Source organism: Onychomys torridus, chromosome 9, assembly GCF_903995425.1.
Source record: "Onychomys torridus chromosome 9, mOncTor1.1, whole genome shotgun sequence".
Taxonomy (NCBI): Eukaryota; Metazoa; Chordata; class Mammalia; order Rodentia; family Cricetidae; genus Onychomys; species Onychomys torridus.
The window spans coordinates 7,666,574-7,686,960 of NC_050451.1; the positions used below are offsets into that span (position 1 = coordinate 7,666,574).

Sequence of the window (20,387 nt, forward strand, 5' to 3'; positions counted from 1 at the left end):
GCTAAGACCTCCAGCAGACCTAGGCTTGACTACAGACATGGCAGGGAACCCAAAACGCAGTAGGGAAGTGATCCATTTCTTTCCTTCTGGACACTAGAGCCACTGACTCAGTCCTGGGAGTTTTGGGATATCACTTCTGCTTTCTGTTGTCGGGTACAGAGGACAGCCTTATTTATCTCACCAGATTTAATTGCACTTTCAGAGTTACTTAATGAAAAAAGATTTCCAACTAAGATAAGAGCTCATTGTCTCACTTCAAAGTTACCGCCTGTGTTTCTCATGTGCATACAGACAGGGCCATGATCTTTGCCTTGTCCCTAATTCCAAAAAAATAAGTTCTCATGTACCATAAGCTTTTCTCTTCCCAGTTCCCTGTTCTAACTCACTGTTCAGCTAATGATACAGGACCACCACAGAGCTGAAGTCCAAAGATCATCAAGTAAGAAACTGTAACAGCTAAAAGGTACTTACACCCCCAGACCCAAAATTGTCTGGGTGCTACAAAAAAGACTTTAATGTAAACATCTATTACTATGAGATGCTTTAAAATAATCTGTCTCTGATAAATCTTAACATGTTTCGAAATCCATCTAGACAGGCCAGATCTATCAACATAAAATAATGATTGTTTTCTCTCTAAGCTTTTCTCGATGTCACCAGCATCTTGTCAGACAGAAGGTTCCCAGCCACAGCCAAGAGGGATACATGTCTCCAGAGCAAAGGGATGACAGGCAGCATCCCACAATGCCTGTCTACCTCAGAAGACTCCCCTTCCCCATTTCCCCAAGAACCAACCAACATCCAAAAGTCAGCTGGAAACAGTTTTGAGAGGAATGATGCCCCTATTCCCATCTACCTGCTTTTTTTTTTTTTTAAATAATAAGTGAAAGTCTGGGATGTAAGGACTATGTCCTTAATTACGTCATCAGCCTGCGACGGTGTCCCAGCCTAAAAAGCGGGCAGGCCCTCTGTGCGTTCCTTTTCTTTTTCCACTCTCTTCCTTCCACACGGTCTGTTTCTCTGGTCCTTTCTCTCCCTCTCCCTCTCCCCCTCTCTCTCCTCCTCTCCCTCTCTCCCAGTAAAGCTCTAGAAAGGTAACCATGGCTGGTGACTTTCCTCCAGCACTCTCCTCCGCCAGCACCTTAACCAACAATTGCTGCCAGTGGACACTCTGTAGCAAAACAAGGTCATGGGCTGGTGGGGAAGACCTCACTAAAAGGGGGCCTTGGGAGTACTCCACACTGCAGCTGCAACTCTTTATGGTTGACCTATAGCCTCCTAGCCCTTAGGTGGTCTTCCTCCTTACTCCATGTAGGTTCTGCTAGGAGGGTCACCCCTGTGAGCAAGGTGGGGAAAGAAGGATGGATAGAAACACAAAACAGAGAAACAGGACACAAGCAGAAGTCAGCTGCAACTGGATGCTGGATCTTTGGATGACTGTATCGCACTTTACACTGTGGATGACTGTATCACACTAAACACTGTGGATGACTATATGATATTAAACACTGTGGATGACTATATGATGCTAAACACTGTGGATGACTGTATCACACTAAACACTGTGGATGACTGTTCACACTAAACACTGTGGATGACTTCACACTAAACACTGTGGATGACTATATGATACTAAACACTGTGGATGGCTGTTCACACTAAACACTGTGTGGATGACTGTTCACACTAAACACTGTGGATAACTGTTCACACTAAACACTGGATGGCTGTTCACACTAAACACTGTGGATGACTGTATCACACTTTACACTGTGGATGACTATATGATACTAAACACTGTGGATGGCTGTTCACACTAAACACTGTGGATGACTTCACACTAAACACTGTGGATGACTATATGATACTAAACACTGTGGATGGCTGTTCACACTAAACACTGTGTGGATGACTGTTCACACTAAACACTGTGGATAACTGTTCACACTAAACACTGTGGATGGCTATTCACACTAAACACTGTGGATAACTGTTCACACAAAACACTGTGTGGATGACTGTTCACACTAAACACTGTGGATGGCTGTTCACACTAAACACTGTGGATGGCTGTTCACACTAAACACTGTGGATGACTGTTCACACTAAACACTGTGTGGATGACTGTTCACACTAAACACTGTGGATGGCTGTTCACACTAAACACTGTGGATGACTGTTCACACTAAACACTGTGGATGACTGTTCACACTAAACACTGTGGATGACTGTATCACAGAGTCTAGCTGTAGAATTAGAAGTTACTGGAGGAATTTTATTTACTTGCTACTAATGGCAAGCCAAAGTCACAATACTGAAAAAGAGATAAGAAATAGGAGTCATGGGACTTGCTCTGGGTTTTTATCCAAGGAGCAGGGAGAAGCTATCTGCCAATGTCTGAAAAACTAACAAGAAGAATATAATGAAATAATTCACTGATTAGATTCCATATGCCCAGCTCCTTCAATATAATTGACAAATTTCTTAATTGAATTTAGCATGCAATTTTAAAAACAGACTGTAATACTTGCCCATTATATTCCCCTAATACCTACTGTGGAATGATTTGCCCAACTCATTGTTTGCTTTAAGAGAAACTGTGTTTCAATTGTGGACTGAAGGAAGAAACCATCCTTTGGGAATTGAGTAACGTTTTGTACATGAACAGGTTAAAGCTGCACCCCGCCCAGGAGGGACCTCCCTTCCATCAGTAGAGGAGGAAGTGGGGTCAGGAGGATGTGCTGTTTCTCAGCGCCCTGCAGCTAGAAAGCAGTGCTAGAGCTGGACTCAATTCCAGATGTCTGAAAACACTACCAGCATTCCATTTCACCAGAGAGCTCGGAAAAAGATACCCAGCAGCCTGCGGTACTTTGCAGTCAGGGTCTGCAGAGGGTAAAACCTCCTTCCTGCCTTTCTCCTCAAACTTCTCACTTCTCACATCTCTGTGTAAATTAGCTGTCCATCGCTAATGATGAAGGATGAAATCTGGCAATAACCCCTTTGTTCTCTTGGTCTGGCATGTGTTAGTTTGCTTACTGACAACTTCCAGGCAGGAGTGGGTGAGCAAAGGAGGCCCACCAAGGGGGCCCGGCCTAGAGCACTTAGAGGGCAGGACGGAAGAGGGTGGCCATGTGACTGAGAGCCTGGCTGAGGCCCCACTAGTGGGACCAGAGAACTGGGCACTCTGTTGTGGCTTCCAGCTCACCTGGACCGCAGCACAGCCTTTGGCGGTGGTCTCCAGCACCCTCCACTGTTTAGCATTGTGACTCCACTAGGCTAGCAGCTCAGAGCAAATACTGAAGGACAAAAGCCAACCTTCCAGGGTGGCCCTTTGCAAGCACTGACTCTTCCTCCCTGGTTTATACAGCACTTACACTTGGTTTTTATGCCTGACCATGCACTATATAATATATAGACACGTCATGTAAATATATGTAATGTATAATGTACAGCGTATTATGTGTTATCTAGGGAATGAGAAAAGATGTATGCTGTTTGTTTGCCTTTCTTCACATCACGCTTTGAGCATGAGTCTTCTTGCGTGTCAGGCAGACCTTCTGTGAACGGCACGATGCTGTTTATCTCTTTACGGGAGCCGTATCCTCACCAGTATTTGCTGTCTGTCTCCTTGCTGATCGCCCCTTTGGTTGGGAGAGATGGAATCTGACTACAGTTTTTATTTGCATATCCCTGAGGGCTATAGACATTGAATGTTTTCTTCACAGATTTACAAACCTCTTTGGAGAACTATTTGATTCATTTGTCATTTATTGGTTTTGTTGTTCTTCATTCTAGATACTAATCCCAAGTCAAAAACACAGCTGACAATTTCTTGTCCTGTAGGCAGTCTCTTCACTCTGTGGTTCGCTTTGCTTTGTAGAAGTTTTAAAACTCTCCGTGGTCCCATTTGCCAGTTCTTGACCTTACTTCCTGAGCTGCTGGAGTCCTTTCTGTGTGGCCTTGCTTTCTGCAGCCACACCAGGCTGGATGTTGAAGGTTCTCCCTGTGTTTTCTGATTGCAGTTCCACCAGATCCTAAAGGTGCTGGTCCATTGTGAATCACTTTCTGTACAGGATAAGAGACGGGGGTCCAGCTTCATCCTCAGGCGGTTAGCTGGTCTTTCCCAGTGCCATCTGTGGAGAGCACGTGTGCACACTCCAGTGTATGTTCTTGGCTCTGCTGTCAACCCTGTGGCTGTACTGTGGGCTTGTTTCCACATCCTCTACTTTACTCCATCGGTCTGCACGTCTGTCCTGAGACCATCTGTTCGTCACCGTAGCTCTGGAATGAGATCTGAAGCTAGATACTGTTCTTCCAACACTGCTCTTCTTCTCAGGTGGCTTTGACTGTCAGGGCAGGGGTTCTCAACTTTCCTGATGCAGCGGCCCTTTTATACAGCTCCTCACGCTGTGATGACCCCCAACCCTAGAATCCTTTCATTGCTACTTCATAACTGTCATTTCGCTACCGTTATAGATTGTAATGTAAGTATCTGATATGTGGCCCCCAAAGAAGTCGTGACCTACAGGTTGAGAAACACTGGTCTAGGATACTTTAGTCCTTCCACGTGAATTTTAGGATTTTTTTCCTATTTCTATGAAGAAACTCACTGGACTTTTGTTAAGGATTGCACTGAATATGTAGCTTGCCTTCAGGAATACAGCCATTTCTACAACACTAATCCAGTTGATCAACCATCCTGACAGGAGCCACAATACTCTAGAAGTATTTGTGCCCCCCCTTTGGCTATCAGAATCCTGAGACATGTCAGGACCCAAAAGATGGACCTGGGGGATCATGGGGCACCTGTCCCTCTTCAGAATGAGGACTGCACTTCACCTGTCCACCTGCCTTCCTTCAGTCACTTTGCTGGGGTATTGTCTCAGCAACACGAGAAGCAGCTAATTCGCTTGCTACTCCACCAACAGTCCTGTGTCCCTGGCCAGCACATAGTTAACATGGAGAAATTAATTCACACTGGCACTTATTAGGATAGAAATAAGAAAAAGCATGTAGAGTTTATAACAGAAAAGTGACTTCGGAGGAAATGCCTCACACGTGGCTCTTCAGTGTTGAGTGCATCAGGGTCTACATCAGGAGACAGACGAGGCACCTGCAATCCTCAGGAACTGTGATAGATGCCTTTATTGCTAGATCATTTCTCCAGAATAAAAAGAATACCAACAAAAAAAGCAAATAATAAAAGCTTCACAGAATTCTTTTAAAAATTAACTTATAAATTTAGTACAAATATATTATGGCAATAAAATATTTATTTTAAAAACTCTAGGCAAAAGCCCTGTCATTTCGTTTATTTCAAAACACAGATCATAGGGTTGGGTGGCTCAGCATTTGGCAGCTCACATCCATATATTATTCTAGTCCCAGGGGATCTAGTCCCCTCTCCCGGCCTCTGTGGGCACCAGACACATACATGGTACACAGACACACACAGGCAAATCTCACAAACATAAAAATAAATAAATCTTCAAAAGACAGATTATTTCATCACTCCTTCCTTGGAATGCTGCCTGTGTCCTCCTCCGAGCTCAGAGAAAGTCCCGGGCTCCACATCTTCCATGAATCAGGACAGAAATCTAGTAGGGAGAAATCCTGTTGCAATGGGTAGCTGTTTTCATCCAACTCGAAAAGGCTCTGAATCTTCAACACACAAGCTTCTGCACTGACTGCCAAGAAGGAGTGGAGCAAGTCTGCTGCGACCATGCCGTAGGTGACTTCTGAGGAAGGTACTGAGGAAGAACAACACACACACACACTCAGGACCCCTTCTAGCTTCACAGAACCGCATTCTGAAGGCCTTCCTTATTTCCCTGGGCCCCTCAAGCTTCACATACATCTTACGTTTCCTGTTCTCTACCTCTCTTTCCAGTTTCAAGTTGTTGAAGGTAGTCTAGAAAGATGGTGTGCCTCGCACTGAGCATCAAAAGCAAGCCCAGGCAACGTCAGCCTGATCAAAGTGAGACTGAGGTCTGTTCTGGCCTGAAGTGAGAGGGCATGGCATTGGCTTCAGCGGTCAGGAGAACTTGTTCTTGCAGAGGAAGTGGGTTTAAATCCCTGCACCCCCATGGTGGCTCACAACCATTCCTAACTCCAGTTCTCGGGGATCCAATGCCCTCTTTTGGTCTCTTCTGGTGTAGAGACATGTAGGTGAATAAAACACTCACACATATATAAGAATTTTTTAAAAAAGAAGTGCATGTCCACATCAGAAAAAGCCTCATACTCTTATTTCTACAGTTTTTAATCATAGTCATAAGTACATATACAAGCTGAGCATCTCTGAACCAAAGTTCTTGAGACCAGAAGATTTTTGGATGTTAAATTAAAATATATATATATTAATTAAAATATATATATTTTAATGTGTGTGTGTATATGTGTGTGTGTGTGTGTGTGTGTGTGTGTGTGTAGACATTATGAGGTATCTTAGGGATAAGACTCAAACCTAAACATGAAATTCATTATGTTTCCTATTTTTGGATTATCTGATCAACTTATTATTAACAAGAAGAGCAACCTACAATTACAAAACTAAGATACAAAGGAACTAGATTGGCTTGTCTAGCTAAGGAGTCTAAGGCTAATGAGGGCAGACATGGGGCATGATCATCTGATAAGCGGGAGGTGTTTGCTTTCTTTCTTAGCCCCTGACTTAGCCCCTGACTTAGCCCCTGACTTAGTCCCTGACTTAGTCCCTGGCACCGCAGCTGAGGATCTTAAAAATGCATTCCAATGAGAGATTACTTTCAGTGCATGGTGCTACCCAATTGTTTGTTTAACTAGTATGAGACTAGGTTCCTAGTGTTCTGCTGACCAATCAGGAGTTTCAGCTAAGGAGATTAGGTGCTTCCCTCCTTTATTCAGATACGAAGACAGATGTAAGGAGAACTTACCTTCCAACTTATGTAAGCTTTGGTGTTTCACTCACACTGAACTATATCTTTCTACTTTCATCGTGACGGGAAAAAGCTTATCTACAACACAGCACCCTTTCTGTCCTGACTACTCCTGACAACAGTTCAGAGAACCACTGCGTGGTGGTGTGCTGCTATTTTACCCATCGCTCTGTTGAGGCAATCTGGAGAGATGTTGAGAAGAATGCGTTCCATCATCTTCGACCCTACGTGGACACAAGTACTATGTCTTCCATCAACTATGGTCATTAAAGCTGGCCTACAAAAAATAAACAACAGAATTTAGAATCCGATTCATGAACAGAAAGGAATGAAGTAAAAATAAAACATGACCGCAGATTTCACCCCCTTTGTCTACATCATTCCAGGTCCTTTCATCTTTACAGCCCAGTCTCTCTCTGTCCACCTCTGCCTCTGTTTCTTGTTTGCTCTCTTCTCTCTCTTGCTCTCTGCTCACCTTTCCTTCCATTCTTCATTTCAACAAATACGAACTGAGTCTCTATTGTACACCATGGACTGTGCTAAATGCTAGTTTACACTCAGGACAAAACAAAACTGCTTCCTTCAGTCAAGGCTCCTGGGAATTTTATAAGAAAGTGGGTTTTGCTTGTTTGGGTGTTCTGTCTTAGTTTGTTGTTGCCATTATTCTGGTCGGTCGGTCGGTTGGTTGGTTGGTTGGTTGGTTGGTTGGGATTTGGGTTTTGTTGACTACGAGCTACAGAGCCAACCCAGAGCTCATACATGGTGGTCCAGTGCTGTACTACTGACCTTCACATCTAACTCCAAGATTAGATTTTTTTCTTTTAACAATGCTGCCAAGATGATTCAATGTGGGCCAGAATAACCTTTTCAATAAATCATGCTGGACACAAATGCAAGAAAAATGATATAACTGGAAATCATGTTAAGTAAAAGAGCCAGATTCAGAAAGACAAATACCACGTATTTAATTATACATGGAGAACCCATGTGAAAATTTTATATATCCTATATATGTAATTATCTATAGTATAAACACCATAGATAAAATTTTTAGATATTATATTTATAAAAGCAGAAGATTAGACTAACTGGATAAACAAAGGGCATCAGCTGAACTGCATAAGGAGGCAGATGGGGAAAGAAGAGCGTGAGAACAAAGTATAATGATACAAACAGAGAAAGAAGACATGATGAAACCCACTGCTTTGTATACCAGCCTAAAAATCAGTAAAATAACTTTAAAAAATCATGCTAGAGCAAGCATATATGAATAAGCAAAAGAACAAATTGGACTCCTTCTTTATATCACACACAGAAATCAATACAGGGTAAAATACAAATCTAAATATAAACAGCTAAAAATACTAAGCCCTTGAAAGAAAACATAGGTTTAAATCTCCATGATCTTGGCTTAAGAAAGGCACTTTTCTTATATCTGACAGCAAAATCTCAAGCAACAGAAATTAAAACAAGAGACTTAACACAGTATCAAGGAAGTGGAGCCATTGCTTCCTAGGAAGATGGAAAATGGCATAACTGCTTTGGAAAACAGCTTGGCCATGCCTTAAGTGGCTAACACATACAACACAGCAAATGCATTTCTGTATATATACCCAAATTAATGAAAACTATGTCTACATAAAAATATGTGTGTTACACACATGCTCACAGCAGCCCCAAGGAGGAAAGAACTCCAATGTTCATCAACTTATGAATGGATGAATAATATAGGATATACATACAGTAGAACATTATTTTGCAATAAAAACAAGTACTGTGCTAAGGATGTATCTCAGTTAGTATGCTTGCCTAGCATACATAAGTCCTAGATTCAATCCTCAAAACCACAGAAACCAGGCATAATGATGTACAGTTATAATCCTAGAACTTGGGAAGCAGAGGCAAGAAGATCAGAAGTTGAAGCCATTGTGTCTCAGTTACATGGCAAATTCAAGGCAAATCTTGATACGCAAAACTGTCAAAAAACAAACAAACAAAAAACACTGAAGATCCCACATCAGCCATTGATGTAATCTGGGTGAGGGTCATACATAAAGGGCCCCTGTGAATAGGTCAAGAAGAACAAGGATAAGGCCTCTGGCCTCTGAGCCTCTGGATGGAACGGCTCAGACCAAACCCCAGTGCCAGGGCCCAGTATGTGTGATGGAGGGAGAAGTAACTATGGGCCATGCTATGGACAGTGATAGGGCTCCCTGAAACATGGCCAAGTTCTCTGACAGCCAAGTTCAGAAAGCTGCCTTTGCTTAGTTGGGGTTTTTTTGTTTTTTTGTTTGTTTGTTTTTGCTGTGGGCAACAAAGACTGAAAGGACCAGATAGAACAACTCTAATAACCAAAAGTGTAAGCAGTCCAGGAACAAAGTCAAGGCAGATGAGAAGCTGAGCATTCTCAAGACAAAGAGAAAAAGGAATCCATCGGAACTCAGCAGAAATGGCTAGAAAGCCTTGAACTCACTGAGGTATGCACATGCTGGAATCACTGCAAGTCTTTCATGCACTGAATAACAAGAGTGAAAAGAAAACTGGAATCTCTTCCTCCCAGGCTCTCAGAAACCAACAGCACCAAGGAACTCCAGCCATCAAATCCCACCTGCGGGGAAAGGTTCTAAGAAAACCTCAGGCAAAGACAGACACCAGAGAGAGGTGCTGAAAAGGAGTGTCCATCTGGGAAGATCAAGTTAGTACCTTTGCCTCTCCCACCCCTGGACAAGCCTCAAGCATTACCTGTATTTCAAAGGCCACTGTCCCTAGTTTCATGAAGATCCACAGCAGCTTACTTTGCCTGGCTGAATTCCAAACCAACTCAGCCTACCATAGTCAATCCATCTCAACCAGCTCTAGCCAACACATTTTTGAGTGTTGGTCCTGCCAAACCAGGACCAATTTTGACCAGTGACTGGGTATGACCAACTCCACCCAGTCTAGCATCTCTTAGTTGGCTGCTTCTAGGCTTATACTCTATAAAACATCATCTTACACTTCTCTTCAGAGGAGCCTGGTTTCCACTGCTTATGACCAAGGCCCCATCACCTCCCAAGCCTTAAATCTAGTATCTACTGCAAGACTTCAGCCACCAACCAATTCCATGGGGAAAACTAACATTCCAGAGGCAGTCATATCAGACCCCATCACAGAAGAGCAGAGGCTGGGGGGTGGGGAGATGGCTCAGCAGTTAAGAGTACTTGTTGCTCTTGGCTCCCAACCATATAAGACTCCAGTTCCAGGATATCTACATCCTCTGCAGGAACCAGGCACACACATGGTGCACGTACATGTAGGCAAAATACTCATAGCCATAAAAGAAATAAAAAACTAAAAGAAAAAAAGGCCAAACTGCATGAACCATAAAGAGGGAGGCTCAGGAGAGTGTGAGAATGCTGCCAATTCTTCTCTGGGGAAAGAGCAATTTCTTCTTCAGAGGGAAAAAGACAGGAAAATTTCTTGATATTATGGTTGTATAATGTAAGCTATAAAGATTGTTGGAACAAAGTGGTTTTCCACAAGATATTAAGATAGATACAGATGGATAGGCTGATTATAGAGATATATAATTATGTAGACACATAGATAACTGTAGACATGTTAATATATAGATAAAATTCCCTTTTCTGAAATACTAAAACACAATAAAACTGACAAAAGGCATATAACTCAGTTACTTTTAATAAATCAGTAATAAAGAAGACATTATTGATTTTCTCATAATTTGATATCATTCACATTAGTTTTCAAAGTAAAATATCTTAAAGAAAGTATTTGGTATGAAGCTAAACTCAAATAGTTCTTCAACAATTAAGCAAATAATAAAACACTTGTATGAAAAAAAATTAAAGCCAGCAAGATGGCTCTGAGGATAAAGGTACTTGCTGTACAAGCCTTGAATCTACATCTCCTAGTTAGCTTCAGCTATCAACTTGACACAGCCCAGAGTTCTCTATGTGAGGGAGTTTCAATCAGATTGCTCTATGGCCTCTGAGCATGTCTATGGGTACCACCTCTAGGCAGAGGGCAAGAAGCAAGCCAGTAGGCTGCTTTCCTCCACAGTTTCTGCCTCTGACTTGGTTTGAGTTCCTGACCTGACTTCTCTTAATGATGCCTTATTCATTGAAGTATAATCCAACAAACCCTTGCTTCTCCAAGTTGGTTTTGGTCATGGTGTTGATTATCAGAGCAACAGAAAGCTAACTGGGTCACCACAGAAGTAGAGAACCAACTCTACAAAGCTGTATATATGCCCCATAGCATGGACACATAAACATCACATACAATAATAATAACAAATAAAAACTTTTAAAATACTGATATAGTCCATAACACAGATGAACTTTGAAAACACTATGCTGAGAGGCCAGTCACAAAAGACCCCACACTATAAGATTTAATTTGTATGAAACTCAGGTCAGGCAAATCTATAGCAACAGAAAGTAAGTTAGCAGTTTCCACTGTGAGAAGTAGAATAAGTGTTCATGGCTATGGCTATGATGACAAGTCTATAGTCCTCTGGATACACTATAATCATTGAATTATATAGCCAAAATTCTTCAATTTTTTATTGTGTGTATGAGTGTCATGTGTGCACATGCAATATGTGAGTTACTGTGGCGGCATGTGACTTATTGCTCAATAAACACATTTTTAAAAGACAAATATTCAATTAACTATAAATTATAAGGCATGAATATGAGGCCTGCCTGGGATACATAGCAAGACCTTGTCTCAACACCCCTCAAATATTCTGTATATCAACTATCCATCATTTTGAAGGTCTTAATTATTAATAAGTCTAATTCAATTATGTTTGTTGTACAACATGCACCTTAATTCATTCTCCTTAGCAACGTCTAAAGCAATAGGAAACTGGCCAGGCCTGGAGGCACAAACTATGATCTAGTTACTTAGGAAGCTGACATAGGAAGATCACAACTTTCAGGCCTGCCTGGGCTACAGAGTAAGTTCACAGTCAGCATGGGCAATTAAACCTTGTCTCAACATAAAGGGTAAAAAGAAGACGAAATACAGCATTTGCCTACCATGAGGCCCTAAATTCAATCGGTCTTGCTATGTAGCCCTGGCTGGCCTTGAACTTGAGATCCTACTTTAATCTCCCAATTACTGGGATTGCACACTGTAGCACAGGCCCAGCTTCATTCACTTCTTTCTAACAAACATCAATATCTGTAAAGATAAATGAGTCTTACTGACCAAGCTTCGGCATATTATCTTCATGTATGGCATGACACATGGCATATGCATATCACCTAGAAAGGTGATGCAGGAGGATTATGAGTTTGACACTAGCCTGTCTAACAAGACTGTGTTTAAAACAACATAAAAGTAAATAAAGTACTGACTACACATGTACTTACTTTATACTTCAATATTTGGAAACATCAGGAAAGGCCTTCCTGTCCTTTGTAAAGTAATGCAATTTTATGATTACAAAACAATGATTATCAAGACTTTGAACACTGATCTGAAAGCAGTGTGCTTTTCATTGAGGTAGCGAACGATTTTGCCAGAGAACATACATTGACGAGCTGTCTTTCCCTTCTAAAGTAAAGGTGAGAAACAGAAGCACTGAAGGCCAGACAAATATTCCCTGGCCTCTGCAAACAGGGAGAGGTCACATAACACTTTAACCTTTATGAGTTATCGATGGAACAGTCAGATGTTGGTTAAAAGTGAACAAAGTCTTCAATATAGCTATTTAAAGAAGGTAAGACCCACCTCATTCTTTAAAATAGTCTTATTCATTACCGGGGAATTTCTGCTTTCACAAACTGTTATTGTCACCCAGGGAAATTTTATTCTCCTGCTTAAGTGCCCAGTTAGTTACATTATAAAGAACTGGTATTTGTACTTTTTTTTTAAATCACTTCCAGTCCTATGCAGTATTTTCCATCAAATCAACAAAACGTCACACTCTGTTGCCTTACCTATAGAATGTTTTCTTCCCAGCAAATGGCAAGCAGCTCAGACATTGTCTGTAGACCCTGTTCTCGTCTGTTTCCAGTTCTGAGCCACACTGTGCACAGCCAGTATATGTGATGTTGGGAAGAGAAGAGAAGATACCCTTCAGAGAACTGTGAGCATTCAGAGCTATCTTCTGAGCTGCTGTGATAGTAAACACCAGCTCTGAAACCTTGGCTTTAATCAGAACCACTCCTACATTAAAAAAAGAGAGGGGGGGGGAGAGGAAGAAAGAGTTACTAGAGCCAACAATAACTTTAACTGACAAACACAGCTAGCAATGTGGTTCGTTTACAGTCACTTAGAGTGTAGGCTACACCAAGGTCTTACTTGCTCTTAGAATAATTCATCCCTTCTGAGAGAATCTCAACTCACTTATGGTTTCAATAAAGAACCTAGAATATAATGGAGGATTTGCCTGCAACTGAATGAGTCTGAGTGACCATTCAAAAAGGAATGGATTGGGGAGGGGAGCATGGTTTCTTCTGTCATTCACTGTAACCTCAAGCATGTTAACACCTCTAACAATTCCTAATTCATTCATCCACTAAGTATACACTGAATATCTACTACATCTACTACGATCTTTTGATCCTAACTTCTTTTTGCCTTTCTGCATACCAGTATAGCCTATGAATCTATCTGAACATTACTCTCCTCTCCATACTCATTTAAAGGTGTCTTTAATCTTGCACACTTGGTCTTACATTTTTTGTAAGTCAGCTTTTTGTCACTAAAACAAAATACCTGACATCATGTACACGCAGGGAGATGTATTTGAGCTCATGGGTTCAGAGATCTCAGTGCAGGCATGGTGGGAGAGGATAGCAGAGCAGAGCAGCTCACATCATGGCAGCCAGAAAACAGGGAGCATGCTGGTGCTAGCTGGAGTTTTCCTTTCCCTTTTCTCTGGACTCCCAGCCTAGGGGATGCTGCCACCCACAGTTGGAAGAGACCTTCTCCCTTGGTTAATTGTCTTTGGAAATACCCCACAGACATAGGCTGAGTTGCACTTCACTTAGTTCCCAGCCCTTCTTAATCCAATCAAGTTAGCCATCAAGATCCTCTTCCAATTATAGATCTGGATGTACCATGTTGGTCCCTGTGCAGTTTTCTGGCTATCTCTTTGGGAATTCAATAGTGGTGACTCTCCTTAAAGTCTTTCATTTGTCTTAGTCTCTTGGAGCCCAGAGATGGTTTCATCATTTCTTCTACTCAGGCCATGTATCTCTACATGAGTTAGTGGGAGTGGGTAGTGGTCACATATTTAATAAGCTGTAGCAGACTCAACATTACATTTTTGCACAGACATGTTCAATCACACACATACAAAAACTGAGAAATTAGATAATTTTACAACTGTTATATAATCCTGTCATTTTACAAATTGGCATACCACTTTCTACTAAGAGTAGACTTTGCTTTCAGGGGTATTCTAGAATGCTGGGCACTAAAGCTCTGCTTCTTGTAGGGGAAACTGAGGGTCTTCAGCTCTTTACAAGGAGACACCCTTCTCTACCTTTTGTCGGCAGGAAGACCGGCTTGGGACATCTCCCTGTTTGACAGCCCCTTCCTCTTGTCTTTTATTTAACTGGAAAAACAGGCTAGGGGGAACTGCTTGTTTTTGCTTGTTCTTTTTTTATTTTCTGTAAAAACAAACAAACAAACAAACAAAACCCAGAAACCTTGTGTCTGTTCTTGTAGCTGCCCATAAATAAGAGAACGAAAAGGGCTAACGAGGCCTGATTACAACAGTACAGTTTTGGTATCCAATGGGGAGAACACCCCAGAATTTCCTAGAACATTCCCAGTGCTCAGCATCACCCCCAACATAGTGAGGTTGTATCTTTGCTACCATTAATCATCGGTTCTATGGCCACCAATTTGCTGACTACTGTGAGGTTGCTTATTTTTATTTTTAAGTCTAATCCTAGGCTGCTGTGGGATGTTCTGTATGCCAAATGCATTCCTCTGATTGGTTAGTAAATAAAACACTGATTGGCCAGTAGCCAGGCAGGAAGTATAGGTGGGACAAGCAGAGAAGAGAGTTCTGGGAAGTGAAGGCTGGGAAAGAGAGACTGGCCAGCCGCCACCATGACAAGTGAGATGTAAGGTACAGGTAAGCCACAAGCCATGTGGCAAAGTATAGATTAATAGAAATGGGCTGAATACAAGAGTAAGAGCTAGACAATGGCAGGCCTGAGCTAATGGCCAAGCAGTTTAAATAATATATGCATCTGTGTGTTTATTTTATAAGTGGGTTTTCGGACTAGCAGAGCTTGGCGGGGGCTGGAGAGAAGGTCTCCAGCTACACTAGGCTTTGATCCTAACAGGTCACTATCTGTGTAAGCAGTAGATAAAGCTGACTCCTCCACAGCAACAAATAAAAGTCGTAAAGTGGCGCTGCCCCTTGCTGCCTGTGGCCCTCCTTCCTGTGGCAGCCATCTCTGTGGTCTGTGGAATTTTGAGGGTGGACACAGTTTAAAAATTTCTATGATGCTTCATTACCCAAGATCTCACCAGTCAGTGTCAATCTGGACTCTACTTTGGCCACAGCAGCTTCAAGTTTGAAAGTGGTAAAAACGTTATCACTATAAAAGCCTGTATTTGCTGGTTGGTTGGTGGCTCACACCTTTGATCCCAGCATTCAGGAGGCAGAGGCAGGTAGATCTCTGAGTTTGAGGCCAGCCAGGGCTACACAGAGAAACCCTGTGTTAAAAAAAACAAAAAAACAAAAAAACCCAAACAAACAAAAAAAGGTCTATTTTTTAAAAAAGCTTATATTTTTAAATAAATCTGTGCTTCTTAAAAATATTAATTTAATTGTTAATATTAATAAAGGCTTCAATGTAGAATTTCATATATGGAGTTATTTTCTAAGAATAAAATTGCTATTTTCAACTAAAACGTTTTTTTATTAATCCTGTACTTGTACTTTTCTTAGCTTAGTTTGATGATATAGCAATGCTAGCCTATACTTGTATCTCCAAAAAATATATACCAACATATATTACTTTTCTCATCACTGTGGCTACACACCGCACAAATGGCAACTCAGGAAAGAAGAGATTCTTTTGATTCATAGTTCAAAGACTGCACTCCACCCTGAAGGGGAGGCATGAGCACAGGAGCCAGGGTGTTTGCACACCGCATCCTCAGGAAGACGGGTGCTGGTGCTCAGCTCACTTTCTCCTTTTTACATTTTTATACAGTCAGGACTTGAGACCATAGGATGGGCTGCCCACATTCAGGGTGTGTGCTCCCTCCTTGTTTAAACCTCTACAGAGACACTCTCACAGCACATCCAGAGGTTATGTTACCTAGGTGAGTCTAAATCCAGTCGAGTTGACAGCAAGACTAATCAACACAATGCATGTGAGAGTCAATCTATCATTCAAAGTGGAGCAAGGACTAGATTTATACTCCCATCTTGTTACACACACACACACACACACACACACACACACACACACACACACACTTTCTAACACTCTAGGTATCTCAGAATGGTAAGAGTATTTTTTGTATGGCAGAATCTGAGATGACCTGGGTCACATGCTAGTATCTGGGCCCCTTGGATATCTTGACTAAGTATATATAGCGAGCACAGAGCAGGGACAGAACAGTCCCCAGAGCTTGCACAGTGATAGGAATGGTGTCTTTACCACAGCTAAAAGAGAAAAGCTCACAAGTCACAGAGCACTGGCAAACCCAGACACTTTACTGTACAGGAAATTTATGGCACTAATGATCCACATTGATGGGGGGGGGGTGTCTCAATTTCCATCTTAAATAAGAAAAAGCAAAACCCAAGTAGGTAGAAAAAAGAAATAATACAGAACAGAGGTGAATAAAAGAGAAAACAGAAAAATCACTGAAACCGAAAGTGATTGCAATCTATAAAATAAAAATAAAAAACAAATTACTAATATCAGGTAAAATCAATAGCATTACCTATTCTATCAATATTCAAAAGGATAGTAAGAGAATGACTTATCAATAACTTATCAATGCATATAAACAATTTTTGCTATGTCAATAATTTAAATGAACAAATTTTTGAAAAATCACAAACCAAAATTAACTAAACAAGTAGATAATCTTAACAGCTCTGTATCTATTAAATACAATGAATTTATAGTTAAAACCTTTCAACAATGAAAACTTCAGAGCCTGGGATGGTGGTGTACACCTGCAATCCCAGCCAATGGCAGGAGGATCATGAGTTGGAGGTCAGGGTAAGCTATATAATGAGACTCTGTTTAAAGACAAAAACATAATTATACATGAAAAAATATTAGGTGATCCTTAATTGTTTAAAAGAAAAACCCACAGAGTTAGCGAGAGAAAGCTAGGAAATCAAAATCTGTTTCAGCTATTTGTAGATATCATTTCACCCTCCTCCACTTCCTCCTCTTCTTTTTTTTTTTGGTTTTTTGAAACAAGTTTTATCTGTGTGCATGTGCAGCCCTGGCTGTCCTAGAACTCAGTCTGTAGACTAGGCTGGCCTCGAAGTCACAGAGATCCACCTGCCTCTGCCTCCAGAGTGCTAGGATTAAAGGTGTAGGCTACCACCACCCGGCTACATTTCACTTTCATATTTAATTTTATATAGTCTCACAAATGGTAGCCTCTTTGCTTATAATAAAACTGGAAACATTTTACATATAAAAGTAGAAACATTTTACATAGATAAAGATCATACCTGAATACTTATCCTCTAGGTGAGTTGCTAAGTCTGATGTCTTGACAAAGGAGGGTATGTTTTTTTGAAATTTTGCTCTAAATGAAATTGCTCTTGTATCGTCCTCAAACAGGCACTCACAGGATGACCATAGTGTTGTATGCAACTCCAAGTTTTCTAGTATGCAATTGCGTTGAACAAAAAGGTACTTAAATTCCCAAATACGATCTTAAACAAAAACAAATAAAATAAAAAGTCACCAAAATAAAAGGGTCTATGCTAAGAATCAGATTAACTAGACTAACCTAACTGAAACAGCTAAACACAACTTTTATCACTAAAGGATTTGGGCAAAACAGACAAACTATAACTGTATGTTAAAGCAGTTGAATTTAAAAGCTGAAGACGTACTTTTTGAGAGCATCTCTCTGTAGAGTCCACACTGGCTATCAACTCTTATTCCTCCTGCCTCTGCCTCCAAGTACTGGAATTACGTGTGCACCACCACACCTGGCTGGATATCATTTCAATAATCTTGTAATGATTTCTTGGACCCCCTACACAACTGCCTTTTAGAACAGCACATTCTCATTTTGAGACCTAGAAAGTTTTTATTTTTTTAACTAGTTGGGTATTTTTTTTCTTTAAGGACATTGAAATGGATGTATTCTGATTCCCTGAGTAAGAACTGATTTTTGTTCCAAATTGACAAATAAGTCAACAAATCTATACAGACAGCATCATTAGATAGAAATTAGATGGGTGCTGGGAACAGAACCAGCTCCTCTACCAACAGCCTATAACTGGTTATCAGTTAAAAAAAAAAAAAAATTGTGCTGAGAAATCTCCTTTTGCTTTAGTATGGGGGGGCGGGTAGTGGTGGTATTTTACTTTATAAGATGTAGTCCATCTGTCGGGCGGTGGTGGCACACGCCTTTAATCCCAGCACTCAGGAGGCAGAGGCAGGTGGATCTTTGTGAGTTCGAGGTCAACCTGGTCTACAGAGCAAGTTCCAGGAAAGGCGCAAAGCTACACAGAGAAACCCTGTATCTGTTTCGGGGGAGGGGGGGAGAATGTAGTCCATCATTAAGGGAAGCAAAGGCAAAGATTAAAGGCAGGAGCTTGAAGCAGAAACCAATGGGTGACCACTGTTTACAGAATTGCTCCCAGGTTTCCTATACAGACCAGGCCAACATGTTTAGGAATGGTACCTTTCACAGGGGAGGTCCTCCTACATCAATTCTGCAATCAAGAAATTGCCCAGAGACCAAACAAATGGGGGGAATTCTTCAACCGAGATTGTGTCTTCCCAGATGTGTCAAGCTGACAATGAAGATTAGCCGTCACATCTTTCCTTTGGGTTACTGTAAACATTCTACAAGCTTTTCTATTGGTCAAAAATACACTGTCGTTATATGCTAATCACATGCAGATATTTTACACTACCTCTGATTCTAACAGTAGCATCAATAATTTGATATTGTTATCATTTTCTTTTTAACGTTTCCCCTTCCCCACTCCTCTTAGCTGCCCCTACCTCCTGCTTTTAAATTTTAATTAAATTTTAAATTTTAAAGTTGGATATACAATAGAGAATGTGATTATTTGAACAGAAAGTCTACACTGCTGTTGTTTAAAAATTAGAACTGTTGGGCTGTTGGCAGAGTGTCCAACTTGCATGAGATCTGTTTGATCCCCAGCACAGCATACACAGAGCATGATGGTGCACACCTATAATGCTAGGCACTCGAGAAGTGAAGGACAGGAGGATCAGAAATTCAGTATCATTCTCAACTATTTGGTGAGGTGGAGGCCAGCCTGGGCTAGTCTCTGTCTCAATAACAACAACAACAACAACAAAAGCCAGTCCTTACCGAGGCTATTTGAACAGGTGCTACTGTGTGTATCTAAACACCATTTTGTTTAGGCTTCTAGAACTGTGGTTCTAGAGAAGTTAGCTAGGTAGGACAGCTCCACTGCTCTATCAGTGAACTACTGATATGCAGACCTGAGGAAGGTACAGTAGACAAGCTATGACGCAGGTCCACATCTCAACTGTGGATTTTGGATGTACTGGGATTACAAATGTCCATGTAGACATAACAGTGACTTTGGGTAATATACAATCATAAATTGGGGTTATTTGCATTACTCTGCTTAATTAGCTATATTATGAGAGTACTTTATCATAATTCATTGTGTATTTGAAATGGTAGACTGCTTTTTAAAACAACTGCATGAAAATGGCATTTGATTCTGTATAGATTATTTCAGGCTTACCTAATTATTCGTTTGTTTGTGACAGGGTCTCATGCAGCCCAGGCTGGCCTCAAAATACCTATGTAGCCAAATATAGCCTTGAACTCCTGATCCTTGTGCCTCCATCTCCCAAGTGCTGAAATTACAAGTATGTACCACTAGGCACAGTCCCAATTACTCTTAAGTATAATTTATGTTGCTAGTGTACCCTCATTAGAATCTGAGCTGTGGCCAATGCATGCTGCATACAAAGCATTGCCAGCTTTCCGCTAGCAACTCGGATTTCAAAGGAATGTAAAGTTGACATTTCTTACTGTTCTTCCCCAAAACATCAATTATCATTATTATTGAATAATGACTACTTGGTATTCATTTCTGATTCTTATGAGCTGGGTTTGTTCTCCTTAAGAGTATGTGAAAGGCACTGCCTACAACAGAGGCTCATACGGATATGACTGCAAGAACTGCTAAAGAGATTAAAAAGGAGACTAGAAGTTTCTCAAAGTACAATCACTTAATTAAATGATCCTTTAAAACTG

The 20,387-nt window shown here is 41.1% G+C and overlaps 1 protein-coding gene across 2 annotated transcripts in view; it reads right to left on the reverse strand.

Moving 5' to 3' along the window:
• Window positions 1-5,446: 5,446 nt before the first annotated feature.
• The window catches only part of Shld2 (shieldin complex subunit 2), a 76,653-nt gene continuing 61,712 nt past the window's right edge, over window positions 5,447-20,387 (reverse strand). For both annotated transcript variants that reach the window (XM_036199563.1, XM_036199562.1), the window contains exons 6-9: window positions 17,611-17,817; window positions 12,872-13,100; window positions 7,079-7,194; window positions 5,447-5,750 (exon numbers count right to left, since the gene is read on the reverse strand). In XM_036199563.1, the coding sequence (XP_036055456.1) occupies window positions 5,509-5,750; window positions 7,079-7,194; window positions 12,872-13,100; window positions 17,611-17,817 (794 nt within the window). In that variant the 3' untranslated portion in view covers window positions 5,447-5,508. The remainder of the gene's footprint in view (window positions 5,751-7,078; window positions 7,195-12,871; window positions 13,101-17,610; window positions 17,818-20,387) is intronic.